General features: G+C 36.3%; 2 protein-coding genes across 3 annotated transcripts in view; one reads left to right on the top strand and one right to left on the bottom strand.

Annotated features, from left to right (window-relative positions):
• ANGPTL5 (angiopoietin like 5) overlaps nt 1-19328 on the bottom strand; it is a 510199-nt gene that overhangs the window by 108683 nt on the left and 382188 nt on the right. The window lies entirely within an intron of this gene.
• Nucleotides 1-19328, top strand: part of ARHGAP42 (Rho GTPase activating protein 42) — a 146189-nt gene that overhangs the window by 37316 nt on the left and 89545 nt on the right. For both annotated transcript variants that reach the window (XM_066312953.1, XM_066312952.1), the window contains one exon: nt 12756-12817. In XM_066312953.1, the coding sequence (XP_066169050.1) occupies nt 12756-12817 (62 nt within the window). The remainder of the gene's footprint in view (nt 1-12755; nt 12818-19328) is intronic.

Consider the following 19328-nt stretch of genomic DNA (forward strand, 5'->3'; position numbering starts at 1 on the left):
GTCTTCTTTTTTGTCATACTGGGCATCCACATGCACAATGCTTTTCAGTTAGCATTTGCTCTACCTTCTTGGAGAGTATCCTGTAATTCAAAGCAGCAAATAGAGCTGTACTGGGAAATTTGTATATAAAACTAGACAAAAAAAAAAAAGAAAAAAAAATCGTATTGTTTCCTTTCCCCCCATCTTTTCTAACAGTGTAAAAGTTTAATTGAATTTAAGAGGTACCAAATTCCATTTTTAATGGTTCATGCTGTGGATACAATAGTCTATTTAAAAAAAAAAAATATTTAAAACAAAAAAAATTGCGTAGGAGCTTTATGCATGCCTAAGTGTGTAGAGACAAATCTTGACAATCAGTCTATGGACTAGGACACTGTTTTTGGGAGGTTCATCAGGCATCTGACAAGGTAGATGTCAGGTTAATCATGATTTTGAGCCACAAGTTGCTTGTGGTATGTAATGGCTTCTTGAATTTGCTTCATGCTTCCTGCATTATTTATTTAATGCAGTCGAGCCACCTACAGGTCTGAATCACTTGGATATCATACAAGTCATCTCCTTAATTACTTGAGGTTAAGCTTTCATGTTCAAGAAAGTTCTTTTTGGGTTTAATATTCAACCTGCTTTGCACTGAATTCACATTTGTAACCAGGCTTCTGAATGGAATTACCAAATTCCAAGTAAATCTAAAATAATTTGCAGCATCTCAGGTCTACTAGTGCCTTATCCAAAGCAAAGAAAGAGCAGGATCTCACTACCACCTTGAGGACAGAGTTCTGGGGGTGGATTTTTTTAGTGTAGACATCAACCCAGCAACTTTTCTGGTGCTTGAATTTGTTGACCTTGTGGAACACATTAGAGACAAGTATATTTACAAAAGGTGGTTTTATTTTAGATGGGTGGGGAAGGGTTGAGTCCTGAATTAGACTAGAAGGCTGTTTACAAAGGAGGGTGAATTTGCATAGAAAGATTGTATGCTGTTTTTCCACAGTAATTACCTGCTTAGATTTGCTAGCTCTTTTTTCTCCAGCTGAAAAAATGAATTTTAAAATTTAACTTTTTAGATTACTTTCAAAGCAACTTTACTTAAGGTACTTGTAAGATCACAGGACAGGGTTCTTTGATACTTGTATTGGTTTATTTTTATCTGCAGAAGTTCAATGCTAACAATTTATGGGAGGAACTCAGCACAATCAGAGTGTCAAGTGCCTAAACAGATTTGTTTCAAATCTGTTGATTCTGTTCCTACCATTATCTTTTTTTTTTTTTTTAATCCCTGTTGCATATTTGACAATTCAAACAAATGCCACCTGTTTCCAGAACTCTGTTGTTTCTAAACTTCAAGAAATGAGTAATTTTATTCTGGTGTTGGGATCCTATCAAGAAAGGGAAGATTGGCATTCTGTTGGTCAAGGCCAAAGCTCTTGTCCTTGCTTTGGAAGGGCAAATGAGGCTGACAAATCAGGAAACAAAATAATGGTGCAGTACATTTTTATCTGTCCAGGAAGAAAACGTAAAATAAGATCAACAACGCAGTCCTTGTTGTTTCTTTTTCTCTTGGATACCTATCTGAAGGTTGTTGGAATTTGCGTGCTCCATTCTCTGTTGACCTTAAGATGAGTATTCAAATGATAAAACTGAATTGGGGTAGCAATGCAGTTACTGCCATTTCTGTTTGTTCTACCTTTCTTCTGCGTCAGGAGTAGCTGCCAGTAGGAGCCCTCCTGAGTCCCTGCAGTTTGCATCCTGGTGTACTAACAGAAGCTAAAATTCATGTTAGTTCATTTTATTGTATTGAAATGCAGACTGTGGTGTCTCAGATACTGTTTGCCTTGGAGCTCCTACTGTGCACAGAAAGATAGAGACAGGCAATCGACAACAACAGCTTTGTTTTCCTGGTACATTCTGCTAAGGAGTTAAGATGAGTCAATATTTGATCTGAGCAGATGAATGGACACATCCATGCCACTTACAGAGCAAGATGAAGTAGCTTTTGTATCTCTCATTTCGATCATCTGGATTCTTGAAGGTGTAGTCTACTTTATTGTCCTCATTCCATGTCTTCAACATACCTCTTTTCCCCTCCTCTGTCACATAACTTCATTGTTTCTAGATTTAGACACCCCAGTGGAAGTATGAATGCCTGTGGGGAGACAATTTGAGGATTAGAGGTTGCTTTACAGAGTTGTTTTGAAAGTAATGAGTATGTACTGTTGATGCATATAATACATTTCTAGTAAACTGGCATAACATTTTAGAGTTGTCAGGCATACCTCTTGAGAAATAGGAACTAATTTTCAAAAACTGATAGTAGTTTGATCAGCTCAGCTTTGAGATATTCGTCTTCAGATTTGAGCAGGTAAGGTAAGGGATTTGTACTTTCTGAAATCAAAATGATTAGTGGAGTTTAGAGTTTTAAGCACAAGGACTTTTTGATCCCTTTGTAGGCCTAAATTCAATTAAGCAATTATGGCAAACCTAACATCTGCTGAAGTATTTGGTGATATTTTTTCCTAAACTCTTTCACTATTCAAGCAATAAATGCACAAAACTTTAAAAACAGAAAAACAGTATTAATGATTCTCAGTTGCATTCTAAATATATTGCTTTTGCTTTTACTTCCGCTATTTCAGCACTCATAAAGCCACACACAAATAAGGTTTGTACAGCTGGGATGATTAAAATATCAGGACCTTTTCCTTCACTTAAAGTACGGATGGGTCTCCTAAGAATTGGGGATTGGCAAGCCTGAAATGTAGTCATAATTACTTCTAATTCCTTTGTTTATGGAATGCTATGATTGAATATTACTTTTGCAGCATAACATTGCTGCAAACAATGTTATACATTACTGAGTGATTGTTGTCTTGTTATTCAGCTCAAAAAAACCTGAGCTTGAAGCAGCAATTCTTGTCTTAAGACAAAAGATTTGTACTCGTAGTACAAATATATCACAACTCTTTCTAGTGGGATGGGGGAGGAAGAGCAAGGGAGGATTGTCATCTGATTGCATCAGAATCCATCTTTGAACTTAACTATTTCTGAATATTCCATGGTTTTTAGAGCTGCTCTTCCTCTGATATGTGATAGGATATCAGTCAACTCTGGCAAAGCCAGATCTGTTCAAGTCAAAGGTCAATGGTCGATTTAGTTGAGGTAAAGATTAATTGAATTAAATGAACTTCTGTGGCATGCTGTTAGTTTTCAAAAGGGGCCAATTCAAGCTGCTACTTTTTCAAAGTAGGTCTCTGGCAGCACTTTAGGATCACTTCATATCTGTTAGACAGAATTTGATGTATTGAATATTGTTCCCCACACCCTGCTGAGTTCTGCAGCCTGTGGAGCACAGCCCCACTGCTGTGCCTGCAGCTCCATCAGGTGAAAAGAGAGGCTGATTTCTCTTTGACAGGTACAATAATGTAAAACTCCATTTTGTAGAGAGGCGTAAAGATGCAGTATTTCTTGATGATCACTTACGTAAACCCTTGTCTCTTTTATTCTATGAGAGCATGGCAGAAATGGTGTATTCCTTGTGACTCATCCCAAAAGCCTATAGCCCTTCACGGAACTGTAGAAGAAAGGGGAGAGGCAAGAAAAGAGTTAGTAATTTGTGGACAGCTATTGATATAGTGCTCTATGGGAGCACATGACTGCTTGAGAGATCCTTCTCATGTTTCTTAAGAAAATGGAAGAAGTTATTTAGATGATTTAAAAGATTTTTGCTGCACTCCAAGATGCTATATTTCAGGAGAGGTGATGTAGACTAGTAGAGCCTAGAGTGAGATTTTCTACCACATCTCTGCCATGTTGAAGAATTCATGCTACACAACATAGGTAAATTTTCCAAATCAAATGATGTATTTTCAAAATCTGTGCTGCATTTATAAATAGAATAGAACACTGACACAGGGTAGACATGAAGCTGTATTTTTAATAAAGTGCTAAAATTGGAATGGCGGTAGTGGACTTATTCTTTGGTGTGGGTTTGTTCAAACATGCTGTGAGATAGACAGTCATTATGAACTTTAAAAAAATTTCAGGACTTTCTGAAGTATTTGTCCTTGCTTGATCTGTTTAGAATTTTCTACTTGTAAGTGCTTTGTAAGGTTCTGCATGAGTAGGGCTTGGCAAATTACTGATGTTAAGTCAAGTAATTGGATTTATTTAAAATGAGTAACATTGCATGTCTTCAGGTTATCTCTCAAGTATTGTGTTTGACAAGTGCTGACAGTGAATCTGGGAATTCTGGATAACCTGACTTTCTTGTAAATCTTCTTAGTTTGTATATAAACATGTGGCTTTCTTTGGAAAAAGACCTCTGTTGAAAAGCAGTGGAGTGGAAAGTGTAAATGTATTGGCTCAAATAATTGTTTTAACTTTTGTACAAGGCTTGTATTTGCATGTTTAAATATTTGTAACGTGATAGCTACTTTTCATAGCAAAGAATTCTCAAATATAATACTGTTTGTAACTGGGTTTAGATGGTTACCCTGACAGAGGTTTGTTTCTGTAATAGGGAAAGGATTTTTACTTCTGATAGCAGCCCTGCACTTTATGTTTTGCATATATTTAGAAAAAAACTTAAGAAAATACCTTACTTCATTTGCTCATTAAGTTTTGCGAAGTGAAAATACTCTTGAGTTAAAATTGCCTCATGGTATGTACATGATATACTGTCCTTGCAGAGCTTTGGTCTTCAGTTAAGCTCAGGTCTTGATTTGGTGCCTTTATGGTTCCCATATTGGCCTGGAGGATGAGGCACATGTGTGTGATGCTCAGGGAGGAGGTTCCATTCTTGCTGTGGAATCACTGGCCTCTCCTGCTGATTTGGCTCACCTTTATAGTGTGACAAAACCCAAATCCTTGTGCCTGGTATATGGCCTGCCATTGAAGGGCTTTGAAACTTTGTGGGGAGCACTGCCTGGAAACATACAGGGATTGAATGCTATAAACCAGGGAGGGTCAAATGGGGGGACTGTTGCTGAATATCTGATATTTTCATTTCATGGGGAATTTTCAACACTTACTACCATCTCACTGTCCTAATAATGTGAAGAGCCACAATGCTTCTAATTATGATTTGGGAAAAACATTACCACTGAATTTACTCTTGAGTTTACAATGTCTTGACTCAAATCAAATAGAGAGAACCCTTGGGGTTTCTTTACTTTTAGTTACATGTATTTGAGTTGCTGTGCCCTGATGAAATCCTCTGCTTGCCAGCATGTAGTGGAACATATGATCATATTTAGATCAGAACAATACATAGACCTTGAAGCATAAATTTGGGCATAAAAGGCTTAATTTTGTCATTTTTCTCGTTTATTCATTTGTGTAATTTCTTTCCAAAAGCTTTAAACCAGGCATCTTTCTTCTCTGTCTCTTTAGTGTTGTCATACTTTTTCTTCCTGATCTATAAGTAATTTTTTGGCAAATTTGGATTTCCTTATGTGAGGTAGCACACTTATTTTCAATGATGAAATAAATTGGGCAAAATATCTTTCCTCACAGTTCAAGGAGGGAATGCCACGGGAAAAAAAATTATCACTGAAACCTGTGCTCCCTGGGAGATGCTTCAAAATCTGAAAGATCCTGGTAGTATTTGATTAAAAAAAAAAGCATTGGATTAAGCCCTTGCAGACTAATTATGGAGTAAGAATGTTCATTTATTGAGTCTGAAATAGCTCCACATTGTCTGCTCTAAGAATGTCTTGATTCTGTCATGAGAACAGTACAGACCAGACAGGGTTGTCTGTACATTAGTGCGCCTTCCCCAGGATGGAAGTCTTCAAGGAAATGTGTAGTTATTTCGACTGTAAATTTAAATTACTGTCTTCTGGCAGAAATAGTTGCCACTTTGAGAGTGTATTTCCATGCTGGGGTATGTAGATCTAATCTTTAAACCTCTACACTTGATACACTTGAATTTTTTTTTTCATCATATGTCTTTTACTACTAGAAATGCATTTCATTGTATTATAGGAAGGTCCAAATTGCTTTTTTTACTGTTCTTGTGGAGGCTGTGTAAGTGTAAACACAGACAACAGGAATGCATAAGGTCCTTATTACAGATCCATAAAACCTGATACCTAGATTAGGAAGGTAAGAGAAACCAAATGGAGAGGATAAGGCAGCACATACAATAATAATTTTCCAAATCTAAAATGATATTGAAACCCCATGAAGAAATGAACCATAATCTTCATATTTTACCTTCTTTTTTCGCAACAGAATCTTCTGACATAATTCATCTCTTGACACCAATACTCAGCTTAAAGTTAAAGCATATCTGACATGCTGCAAGCTTGCAAAATGGAATTTACATAAATACCTAACTGATGTTATCTTAAACCTTAACAAAAGAAAGCAGTTGCTGCATTTCCTCTATTATCTCGGGAATGATACTCAGAAGGGGACAAAATAACTAAGATAAGGATTGATTTCAAATTCTGTACTCCTCTCTTATTTTGCTATCTTTTCTGCTTTTCCAGTAGTTATTACTTACAGTACAGAGCTCAGTCTTCCAAACTGAAGTTTCTCCAAAAATGTTGCAATTTGGAAAGTGGGGAAAGATGACTTAGGGTAGAAATAGTGGAAGAAATAACAGTAGATAAAGAAAATAGAAAACCTGAGCAATGATTTGGGAGATTTATCAGACATATGTCTTCTTGTCCAAATACAGTTTTTCTGAAAATGTGCTTTAAAAATAAAACAGCTGTTTTCTAGAGGTCATCTTGGACTACTGTTTTTTAAATTGTAGTACAATGGTGCTCCAGCCCAGTTTACATTAGTTATAAAATGCTTTGACACCAATACTCTGCTTAAAGTTCAAGGGCATTTGACTTTTTCACAATTGGCATAAATTATTCATTATTTCTGTTTATAGACTAAGGTGTTGATCCCTTCAGCTTGTTCCCATTGGGCACAACAGTAATTCCCTTTAAAGCTCTAGGTAATTGTACACTTTTTATGTTTTATAGGCTTAATTCAGTAGGAAAAATAGGGGGAAAAAAGGATCATTAACAAATCAGTCCAGGCTGTGACAGTGGTAAAGGAAACCTTTGTTGTATAAAATAAGGCATCATTTAAATTCATAGCCAACATATTGAAAGACCAAGAAAATGACAGGCTTTGGGAGTCTTTTTTTTGAGACAGTCCTTCTGTGCATTCCATTTTGTAATGTGAAAAATTGCCATAGTGGTGATATTTAACATCCAATTTAGTTACCTACTGATAGACATTGTAGATCCTCTATGGCTTTAACGACATCCACAACTCTTGTTAAGTAGAAATTACTGAGAAAGCAGATGATCATCTTTCCTTACCTGTTGTGGCCTGTCAGTGTTACTCTGAAGTGTTGGCCTTTTCTGTCTGAAAGGAGACTTTCTGTGGCTACTCTTGTCCTACTTACTTTACCTCTCATCACCACCACCTCACATACTTTTTCAATATGTCTTAAAGCCATAGAAAGAAGGATGGAAATTTTATTTGCTGTTGTGACTTGTTGAAAAACTGCTTGTCGTGGCTGCAGTTAATAATAAACTTTAAAAGCTCTGGAAATATAACTGTGGATTAACAACTATTTAATAATATATTTATTTTAATTTTAGATTAGGAAAAGAAAGTCTCTTCTCCCAGCCTTCATGGATCTTACTGCTTACTTTTATTTCTCATGGAAGTCTAGTAAACAAGTGTTAATCCTTAGGAAAATCTCCTTATGGGCTGTTGGTCTATGTTCAATCCCATTTCACTGATATATTATTTACAGGGAAAACCTCCCTTCTGCACTTTAGCTGAAGTTCATTCATGCTCAAGCATGAATTTGGGCCTGCTATAGCAAGTCTGTGCTAGGTATGACCAGTTCTGGAGTATATTCTGGACTGACCTTCCTGCCAAAGAGTACTGTGAGCAATGTACAGAACATTCCTCTGTCAGATCAGGAAGACATAAGGAAATCTCTGACAGTCCTGCTCATTTTTGCCTTTCATACAGCAAGGTGTCGTAAGAACATCTGACATATATCTGCATGTATTATTTTTTCCATGTTGGCATTCACATATCTGAAGGTGGTGGTATCTGCTCATAATGCTATAAAATCTTGGTTATGTATTTTAGGGCATGTAAAAATTGCCTATGCATCGTTTAAGACTGAATATATAAGTGGAAATTAAAGCAACAGTCTACAGAAAAGAACGTTCAGTTGTACTGCCTTCCACAGTAGCTTTTAATTTCTGTCTTGGGTTGAGCATTACCTTCCAAACTTGGCTTTTTGTCTTTCGGTTCAGTATTGGTCATGAAAAACTATTATACATGTCATACACTGTCAGCCTTTTCTCATTAACTGTAGATGATGGAATATCTATTGCATGTGACATTTAGTGGTAAAGTGTAACACTGTACTCCTGAATATTAAGCTAGGGTTGACAGAGTAACTTCAGTAATTTACACAGACATGCTCTTTTAAGGTGATACCTTCTCTACGGAAGTATATAGCAAAAACTTTTTAAGATTTATTATGTGCATTTTTTTCTGTGAACAATGAACAACTGAGTTGATTTCAATGCAGTAAACCAGATTTGTAGAGTGTAAATACGTAGTATTTTTAATAAAGCATTCTGTAAATTCACATAAATTAATTTTTATCCTTTTTAACTTCTCCCTCATTCACTCAATTCTACATCAAACTTCAGGTCATTTTAAAGTATGTGAGTGTAGTTGTTTGTGGAGCTGTACCATTTGTTGGAAATGATAGGGATTTTGGAAGAAAAAATGATGTTATTGATCTACAGCATTAATGTTTAAGCTGTTGGTACTGTAGTTTGCTTCTTTATGAAGCAAATTAATTAAATGACTTTTCAATTAAAAGTAAAAAAAACAGCTTTTTTTTTTTTTTTTTTTTTTTTTTTTTCCCTCTTTGTAAATAAAATAAGGGGAGCCCTTTCTCCTGAACAAAGAAAATTTTGCAGTACATTATTGTTGAGTTGGGAACACTCCAGAGAGAGCAGCTGGCAACCTGTTGTGATTGTGATGAATGAGACCACAAGTGTACATCTGGGTACAGATTCAGTTGTTTTTGCTTCTTGGGTGTTGCTTTTCACAGGAATCATTCCCATCATGATACCAAGTAGCCCTTAAATGAAAAGCCAACTGTAAAACTGTTGAGATTTTTAAGTTAATATCGCCTAATGACTTAGAATAAAATATTGAGTCAGCACTTCATTTTTCTTTAAATGGTCCACCAATAGCAATAATTCTTTATGAAAATAACTAAAAATATCTCTATATTTAATATGTTAGGCTGCATATTGTACTTCTTGTTATTGGTGTGTTTTTAGAATTGATTTCTTATCAGCACTTTCCCATGACATTTCCTCTTGCAAAATATTTGACTCTTCTTCCTCCCACCCACTTTTGTGTTTACAAAGTTCACTTCAATTTTTCTGTATATATCCTGATTAAAAAGAAGTGAATTTAAAAAAATGTTGTAGCACTACTAAGAAAAGATTGTGAGACTGTTTTGTAATGCCTGGGTGTCCTGACAGACAGTGGGCTGCATCTGAGACAGACAGGTCTGATTTCTAAATCTTCTGGTTTTCAACTACACAAAAGCACCTCAGATGATTATTTTTGAAATATCTGTTTGTTTCCTGTTGAGAGCTGTGAATCCAGAGTTAAATATGTGTACCTTGTGCTGAGATCCCGATGAAGGTACTAGTTGTGGAAGGGAAGGATGCCCCTGCCCAGGTCTCCCAAGGTGCCCAGTGCCCTGTGGGTGAATTGCCTGGGGGGGGGCTTCACCCTTCTTGGTGACCTCTGCTCTCAGCATCCCTCTGTCTCCAGCTCCAAACTGATACGAGGCAGAGCTGTTGCCTCTGTGCAACCAGAGGGCTCTGTGGGAGAAGGGAGGAGAAGGAAAGAAAAAGGGTACACTGGGAAAAGAGGAACAAGAGCTCTTTTTCCTTCCGTTTACCCCCACCACCCACTGCAGCTTCCAGCGCAGCCAAAGTTCTCTAGGGACAGACCCTGGCTTTTAATGAGGCCACACTGAGTGGGGCTTGTATGGGATGAAGGATGTAATAGCATGACAGATCAGTACTGCAGTACTCAGGGCTGTTGTAGGAGAGCTGGTGTGGGTAAAGCCTTGCTCGATGTGTGTGGTGGTGCTGCCACCAAGGTCATTGAAGAAGGCCACCAAGAAAAACCATTTGGGTCAGCAGAGATGTCTCTGTGCCCTGGGTGTGCATCCTTCACTATGCTCTGAATAACACAATGCACAATTTGTCCCTGTGCACCTCCTGAGCTGGGGAAGGACATCCCATGGCTGGATGTAGGGATGGATGTGAATGCTGGGCAGCGAGCATCAGAGGTGTAGTCAGTTTTGATGCAAAGGTGTCTGCAGTTAAACTCTCATAAGATCAGGGAGATTCTTGGTCTTAGTGCTGCTGAAGAGTGTAGGTTCTGTGTCCTTAGTGAAACTTTGGCCTTTATAATAACTCCAAAGCTGAGCCTATGGGGAGGAAAAGATGGAGACAATTTCTCTCAGTGTTTAGCTGAGGCACTGTACAGGTGACAGACTAGTACCTTTATATTAGTGTTAAATATTGAGGAAAATCTTGATTTGCACACTTACAGAACATGTTTTATATGATTTTTTTTTCCTGTGGCTGACCTGAATTTATTTAAATCCTAAGCAAATGTTTCAACTTTGAAACTAAAAGACTCTCTGGTTCTGCCTTGAAATTTGAAAGATGAATCAAAATCTTCTCATATTTATTTTGGTTTGGGTTTCTTTTACACTCCCCTTCTTTACTCCCCACCCCTCCACATCCTCATAGTTTAGCCATGTCTGTCTGGCTAATTGCTTATTTAGTTTTTAACATTTCATATTGGGTACTTACATATTCTTGAGTGTATCACTCTACAGATTCCTTGTCAGGTATAACGAGTCAGTTCATCATCTTATTTCTTTACCTGTTTGGGTTTTGTTTGTTGGTTTGGGTTGGTTTGGTTTTTTTCGTGGGATATTACGAGCTGACTGAAAGATTGAGTTAATTCAGTGGATATCAAACTGAAATTCTTGATATCAACATAACTGGCAAAATCTGGTGCTTGTGTTCTCAGGGAAAAATATTAAAGGAAAAGACTCAAGGTCCAAGTAGATGGACATTTAACTTACCACGTTCTTAATATACCAAGAACTCAAAATGGGAAAAAAAGAATTTGTTAGCAAACAATGACTTAGAGGTCAAGATATGCAAGTATAACATCATAGTTGTGAAAAAAAAAAAAAAAAAAAAAAAGAAAAAAAAAAAAGCTATCTAATTTATTGCGGAAGAAATTCGAACAAACAGCAAAGCATTCTTCAACTGTAAAAATTAACAGAGAGAAAGGAGAATGCAAGGGTGACCTCTGCAAGGTCCAGATGGTGTAAAGGATAGGAATTATTTGTGGGTGGTCCAAAAACTAAATAGCAGTTCATGAATACAGACAAGGCACTTAAGGCAAGCCAGATACTAGTTCCATCTTATAGGATCTGTTCCAGTACTTTCTAGAAAATGTGCTGATTTCCTTAAGTCTTTTAAAGAAGTTGAGAAGGGATAAAGCCATATTATTAGAGACCACCCCAAATACATTTAAGAAGATGAAAAAATAAGAGGTGGAGTTCCATTAGCATACCATCAGCGCTATATATTGGTTAACTGTGCAGAATTTTTCAGTCCTGTTCTTTTGAGAAAATTTGAGGTTTGTTTCAATGTGGGTTTTTTACCTCTTTCAAAATGATTGAGATTACCTCAAGTTTATTGTGAGAAACTGTAGTATTTAGCAATCTGTGTTCTGAGTTCAGAGCTTTAAACCACGAAGTGTAGCATCCTGTCATTGGTGGTAATCACTTTAGTTGCATCAGGAGAAAGTAAAAAGAGATACTTACCTCTCTTCACATGATTGTCCTCTGGGATTGTCACCTATGGGACTGTGCTGAATCTGAGCAACCCCTATGCCCTTGGGAAAGTAATAAAAGTGGAAAGATTTTTCTAGAGAGGTTTATGCCACATTCTTACATGAGAATGAAGTCTTAAGAGTTTTCAGAATGTTTTCCTCTTTCCTGCCCTTTTTTAGGGGTTAATTCTTGTATTATGTTTCCACTGACTCTGCTTCAGCCTTCTGACTTCTATTTGAAAACAGTTTTGAGCAAAGACTCTGTCACGGTTGTAACAAAATTCAAAGCTTATAAATCAATCATCTGTTTGGGTCACCTCAGACCTTGTCCTTGTAAAACATAAAGGTAAAGAGCAGTTAAATCTAAACACTTGGCATTTCTTCTAAAATGCTGAGTTTGAAATATTTACCCAGATATTTTTCATGGTTCTTGCAAATACTTTTTCTCCCACCTTAGTGGGAGAAACTCAATTCTTTTCTTGGCATTTTCTTTCTGCTCCTAGTATGCTAAAGTGAATTTTGTGGCTGAAAGCAGAACTCTTCTGTTTTGAGACTGAGCTTTCCATGTTTCAGGAAATTTAGTTTGCCATATTCCATTAATTTTTTTTTTTTTTTTAAATGCATGACTCTTAAAACTTAGGTTCCTTTTCTTTGCTCTTGACCTGTCCCCTGCTTCAGTCTGTCTTGTTTAAGGCTACTGATTGCATTGCAGTGTAAGAGCAATATTTTATCACTGTAGCTTCAATCTAGATAACAGACTCACCTGGTCTTAAAATCTTATTTTAAGCAGAACTTTTTTCTTTTTGTTTTCCTTTTAGCCCAGTCATTGAAGGAGTTTGCTCGGCTCCTGATTGCTGTGGAAGAGGAGAGAAGACGACTGGTAAGTTTGTTGGCAGTAAAACTTGCATTGAGTAAAATAGTACTCTCCTTGAGTAAAACAGTACACTTTTTTCTGTTCTCTCTGAAGTGTTTTTTTAAAAGATTTTATTTGTGTAGTAGAGGTTAAGTATATCGTAAGAATTATTTGGAATTCTTATGCAAAGGCAGAAATGTACTAGTACAAACTGCAGCAATTTTAAATAAACTGTTCAACCAAAGACTTTTTCATGATTTAAAAATCTCTCAATATCCTACCTCTCTGCTCCCTGACCCAAAATAAGCTTTGAATGCTGGTGTACCTTTCCCATACTGCAAAAAGCTTGTATTGAGTCGTAGATTTGTATTTATATTTAATGAAATACTCTTGAGTGTTGTCCAGTGAATTTATGCTAGTAATCCAAGAATGTGATTAGTGATGGGAAGAGAAAGCAAATTTATCACTTGAGATAAACTCTTGTGAAATACATTATGGATCAGACTTGCCAGAGTCATCCATTGATAATGTGTCTTTATTCCATTTGAATCTGCTGTTTGCTTTGATTTTTACATTTCTGTTTAAACAGAGATTTGTAAAAAAAGTTTTAAGTGTGTTTTTATGCAACTATTAAAAACAATCCAGGTAAGCAGTGAAAGCTATTTTTGTCCTTCCTTGGGAGTCAGTCATGAATAAAAGAGTGAGCTAAGAATTAACATCAGTAGGGGGATTTTTAAATATTGTGAAAGTTTAGCTAGCTATAATGCATCCAAAGGTTATGTCTGTCCTGACTTTTCTTCCTCTTATGGGTACTTAGAACATTGAGGTAAAGATTTTATGACTCAGATTGGAACAAATTTACTAATTCAGCAAGAAGTTTATATAAAGTTGTCTCATCCTAGAAGTAAATAGCCATAGAATTGCTCTCCCACTATTTCTGTTGAGATAAATATTTTAAAATGACAAAGTCATAACATTTATTTAGTACAGTTGCATAGCTAATATCAGTAAAAAAATTTTTTTTTTTTTTTGCTTCATGCTAAATACTTTTTCCTGGGCAGCTGCAAGAGTGAGGTGACTGTTTTATACTTACCACCCTAAAAGTTGGTTAGCAGAACACTTATTAATTCCTTAATTAAAAAATGTTTTAAAATTAATAACTGTCCAGTTTAAGTTAAAGAGTGTTAGGAGCTAACTATTAGAAAAAAAAATGAATAGGTGTGGGTTTTATTTTTCAAACTCATTAGTCTTTCATAATACGTACAAATAATTTCCTGTTATTTTCTTTCTAATCCTGTCTTTTTTCCCCTCAGAGGAGTCACTGCCATTTTCACTTTTAAAAGTTTATGGCCTATCTTTGGTTTATAATTTGGTCTTGCCATATAGTGTTTTTGTAAAAGGTGTAGGAAGGCCTTTAGCATAAAAGAAGGAAAAAAAGTATTAATATTATTAAGTGAAAAAAGACCAGTCAGAGGGAATGATAGGCTTTGTTCTACACCAGTATGATTTCCATGGGAATGAATGGATTGTATAGCTGAGTGTGATAGGTTGACCCTGGTTGGATTAGCAGTGGCCAGCAAAGCTGCTCTGTCACTGCCCTCCTCATCTGGGCTGGGGAGAGAAAATACAAGGGAAGGCTCATGGGCTGAGTGAGATGAGGGCAGGGAGACATCACTGTCATGAGCAAAACACACTCAACTTGGGGAAATCTGTTTAGTTCAATGACAGTCAAATCAGTCGGGTAATAGGAAACCAACCCAAAATCTTAAACTTCTGACCCTCCCTTCTTTTGAGGCTTTACTTTAATCCCAGTTCTCTACTTCCTCCCTGCCAGTGGCACTGGAGGGCAGGGAATGAGGGCTACACCTCCTTCCTCCTCATGAGGACGACTCCTCACGCTCTTCCCTTGTTCCAGTACTGGTCCCTCCCCTGAGGGACAGTCTCCACGAACTTCTCCAACATGAGCCTTTCCAGTGGGATGCAGTTCTTCATGTCCACCATGGATCCTTCCCCCAGGACTGAGTTCTTCAAGAACAGGCTGCTCCAGCATGGGTCCCTGTAGGGTCGTCATGCGGGGAGAAGCTGCTGTTGGTGGGAAATCATTTGTAACCAGTTTTTTTCAGTTTGGAATAACCTCATTCAGTTCTCATTCTCTGTCCAGAATGAGAACATTGAGGACACACAGTTTTCATGGTAGTTATATTTACATGAGAAAATTTATCAAACTTAGAATTTCTCTAGGTTTAAAAAGTTTGAGCTGCTTGTTGGTGGAATTTGTTTAATTATTACTGGAGTAAAAGTATCACCTTTGTAAAAGTTTTGGGTTTTTTATTCCCTGCAGTTTTGGGTTTTTTTATTCTTACTGCAGTTTTCTAGATGTCAGCATAGAATCCAGAGGTCCCTGTGAGGATCAGTAGGCCAAACAGATTGCTAGTTTAAGTTCTTTTGCTTGAATAACTTGTAATTTATCTGTGGAATCTTCAGAGCACTTTTGCTTGTTTCTAAGGACTTTTGGAGCATTATGCATACACTTAGATTTCTCTACTAGAAGCACTTAAAGTCAGCCAATTTGCAGCTTAGTGACAATATTAAACAAAGTTTTCTGCTGATGGGAAAGCTTGAGACATGGCATGCATTTAAGAGTTTGATTTCCTTCTGCATAAAAGAAAACATGCAGAAGTTATTTTTAAAAAGCATGGTTTTGACATTTCTTAGAAGGCTAGAGAAAAACAGCTAGACAATATTATGGCTGTTTATGGATACACTTCATCATACTACTTTCAACTTCCTTTTGATTCTTGCAGCATGTGATAGTAAAAGACACTCTTGTATCCGTGAATACAGGATGTATGAGAGTATGGAATGACAGATACTAATTTTGCATGCCAGCTAATGAATGGCCTTGTTTCCCTGCCTTGAACTTTATTTTATTAAATTATGAGCATACATATAAGTGCATAGATTTCAATACACGCAGATTTCAATGTGAAAAGTATATATTTATATAACCAATTTGTTTCTCATCTGATGACTATTAAATTCTTCATAAGTCAAATTCTATTTTTGTCTTGGTGAACACAATGTTGGAGTGCTTTTCCACTGAATGTATAAATGAAGTGTTTCCAATGGTCAAGGAAATAGTTTCAGAGATGTTTAGCATGTCTTCTGTCCTTCCTGCATAAAGAACCAGAAGGAACTAATTTTTCTTTATTATTTAGAAAAAGCTAATGAAACAAGACATTAAGAACAGTATTATTGGGAAAAACACTGAAGTATAAAGTTAAATGAAACTGTGTATCACATAAATATTGTTTTGTAAGACTTTTTAGCCATTATTAGTGGCAGCAGTAATAATATGTTGATTATTGCAAGCCACTTTCTTTTATCCTTGTTTTTTATTTCTTGATACTAGTAAATTGACTAGTAGTCAGACAAACCAGAAGCCATGTGCCACACATTTCCCCTTAAAAAGAAAAAACGAAAATGCTACTCATAAGATACCTTCCTTTATGGTATACAACCTTAGGTTTGATATCTGTCATTTTGTGGTGGTATTAATTTATTGATGCTGTTGGTGCATTAAAAAAAATAACCAAAAGCACTACTTTTGGGTTTCACATGTACTGTAAACAGGATAAAAAGTCACATTCATCCCCACTGCATTTCCAATGACTTCAGCAGCAAGCCATCAGGGATGTATAATAATGACCTCTATTTCCTAGTGTTTTTTTAGGGAACAATAGAGATGCTATAATTTAATCCCATGTGAATGTTTGAGTCATTATCAAGGGAACTTACTTAAAATAATTTCCTTCCTCTTTCACAGAATTTGCATTCTTTCTGTTAAATAAGTAATATATTTTATTTTAGAGATTCATATTTTGTTTATGCTTCCTATTAAATGGATATTGTTACTAAAGTTAATAACAAACAAAAATGATCTGCGTGTAAAATAAAATGCTACTTCCTTTTCCTTTCATAGGATTATTCTGTGTTGATGTAAGTATAGATGAACTGGTTCATGCTACTGGTCCTAGAGATCCCCTATGAGTTTGAAGCACTGAATGAGTTCTCTGGAGTGTCAGTGTTATCTTTCTGGAGCTCCTTAGTCATTCCTGAGAGTTTACTAAATCCAAGACTGAAATAGGCTCTTAATTCTTATGTTCCTTGCTATTTATCCACGCTTCTTTGAGTTGTTGGCTGGTGATGAATGGCCCCAGAGCTTTTTCTCTCTGGCATCATGAATCAGTGAGATTCCTGACAAATATTAAATATTCCAGGGGATAGTATAAAAATTCTGGAGTGGATAGTTTTGGATTATGCTTGATTAATATTTTTCTTTAGAAAGTCTGCCTTTTTGTATCTGATAATCTTTGTGTTTCAGACAGGATCTCATTTTTGTGGACTTTTTTTTGTATTAACTGGATGTTCTCATTGTGGTTCTATATTTGCCCTCACACAAGGGGTCTGATGCTATCTGCTTCCAGGGAAAGCATCAAAATATTCGGTTTCAAGAGCTGAACTTGAAGAAAAATAAATGAGCTGTTAAAACCAGCTATCCATGGAATGGTACATAAAATCAGATACTGAAAGGCACAGCATGTTGTTGAGCAGAATTAACCTTTTCCCTATAAGGCGAAGTGCATTACAAATTCCATCAGAGGAGTAAGCAGCCTCCTATACACAGGGACAACTTATTTCTCAGTTTATACTGGGGGAAAATAATATTGCATATACTAGCACCCTGAGACTACAGAACAAACACCTGGCATTTTGCTTTGCATGGTGTGTCTCTCAAATTGCAGAAAAATAGTGTTTTGATATACTTGGTAACTGATTTCAGTGTTTTTCAGCTCTCATGAAAGATTTGACATTTAAATTAGTCTTCTTGGTAGGAGTCTGCCGGGAAGACCACTGAAAGGATGTTACTGTAAGTGAAGGAAAACACCACAAATGAAAGGACTTCTTTGAAGTTACCACTGTTTTTTTGTTTCTTTATTTTTGTTGTTCCTCCTACTCCCTCTCCCCCCACCATGTTTGCTGTTTAAAATTAATTAAGAGCACCTGGGTTTAGTGAGTTTGAGTCTTTTCCTTATACTTAAGATGGCTGTACATCCTATTGGGTCATTAAGGTAGTGTGGACTGTATTGTTAACTAACCTCTTTGGAAAGACTTTCTGAATTTGTGCATCAAATTACTAATTTGGAAATTCCTCTTTGAGGTTTCTATTGAGCAATGATCAGTAAATCAATACTGAATTTAAAATTTTTCTTATAATAATTTCTTTTACCTACATTTATCTATTTATTTTTTTGGCATTTCCTTCCTCCTATTTCATACCAGGTATAGTAGACAACATATTTGATATTAATAACAGAAAAAAATCATGTCTTCAGTAAGGGAAATTCTGCAAGATAGGAAAATACTGATTTCAGTAGTTTTGTTTTGGGTTGTGGGGATTTTTTTTGTTATTAGTGGTATTTTTTGTTGTTTTGTTTTTTTTACCATCAGCTTACTGTTCTCTGACACTCAGGAAAAGTTTTAGAAATCATTGGGAAAATTAAAGAAAAAAAGTCATGTGCCTTCATAAACCTTTGTGGCAGGCCCCACTTTGAATACTTGCTATTTGCGTTTCTGGTTGGAAAATACTACGTAGACTACAAAAGTTACAGAGAAAGGCAGCAATGAAGGTTTAACACCCAGAAACTGAGAATGAAAAGAGACTGCAAGGATGTCTCTTTGATTAGCTTTAGTTCAAACAAATTAGATCAATGTGATTTGGAGGCCTGTGACTCATTAATTGAAATGACATCTTTCAGCACACTTGAACTAGTCCTCAGCAACAGGTTAACATTTCAGCCCTTGAAAAGAGATTTTTCTTCCTTTTTTTCCCTTGCTGATACAGTTGTCAGTCTTACTTTGTAAAAATAAACCAGAACAAACATTGCAAAATTATTTGGAGACTTTTGCAGAAGTCAGAGTGTGCTCAGTAGCATTGCATGGTTTTCTGCTGTGTTTTAGCTCTGCAATGACTAGAGGAAATATGCTACAGAGAATTTTATCTAATTAGCAGTTTGCAGAACGAGCTTTGCCCCAAATCTCAGTCAGCTTTGTGTTCTATCTTCTTTCTCCATCAAAACTGGGAGGTTACTTAGGGGGCATTCAGCAACACTTAGAAGAATGTTTCCGTATTCATATTAATTGCATATCTGTAGAGTGTTTCTTGAACCTTTTGAGAAAAGGTCTTCCCTGTTGTTCTGGTATGAATGTTTGTGTGACTGTGTGGTGAACATAATTGGAGAAGTGATACAGCTGGAAAAATAATTCCTCTCGCACTAACTTTCTACTACTTCCTTCCCATCACTTCAGTGCACACAAGGAAAATGAAGACAGTAATTTCTTTGATATAATTGCAGTCAAAAAGATAATAGAACTGTACCGTCATTTCCCTGCAGATGTTATCTGTGACCATTATAACTCATATATGAAATCAGGAAGTGATAGGCATATTTCTGTCGTGCAGACTTCCTAGAGAGCA

Source organism: Sylvia atricapilla, chromosome 2, assembly GCF_009819655.1.
Source record: "Sylvia atricapilla isolate bSylAtr1 chromosome 2, bSylAtr1.pri, whole genome shotgun sequence".
NCBI classification, from domain to species: domain Eukaryota; kingdom Metazoa; phylum Chordata; class Aves; order Passeriformes; family Sylviidae; genus Sylvia; species Sylvia atricapilla.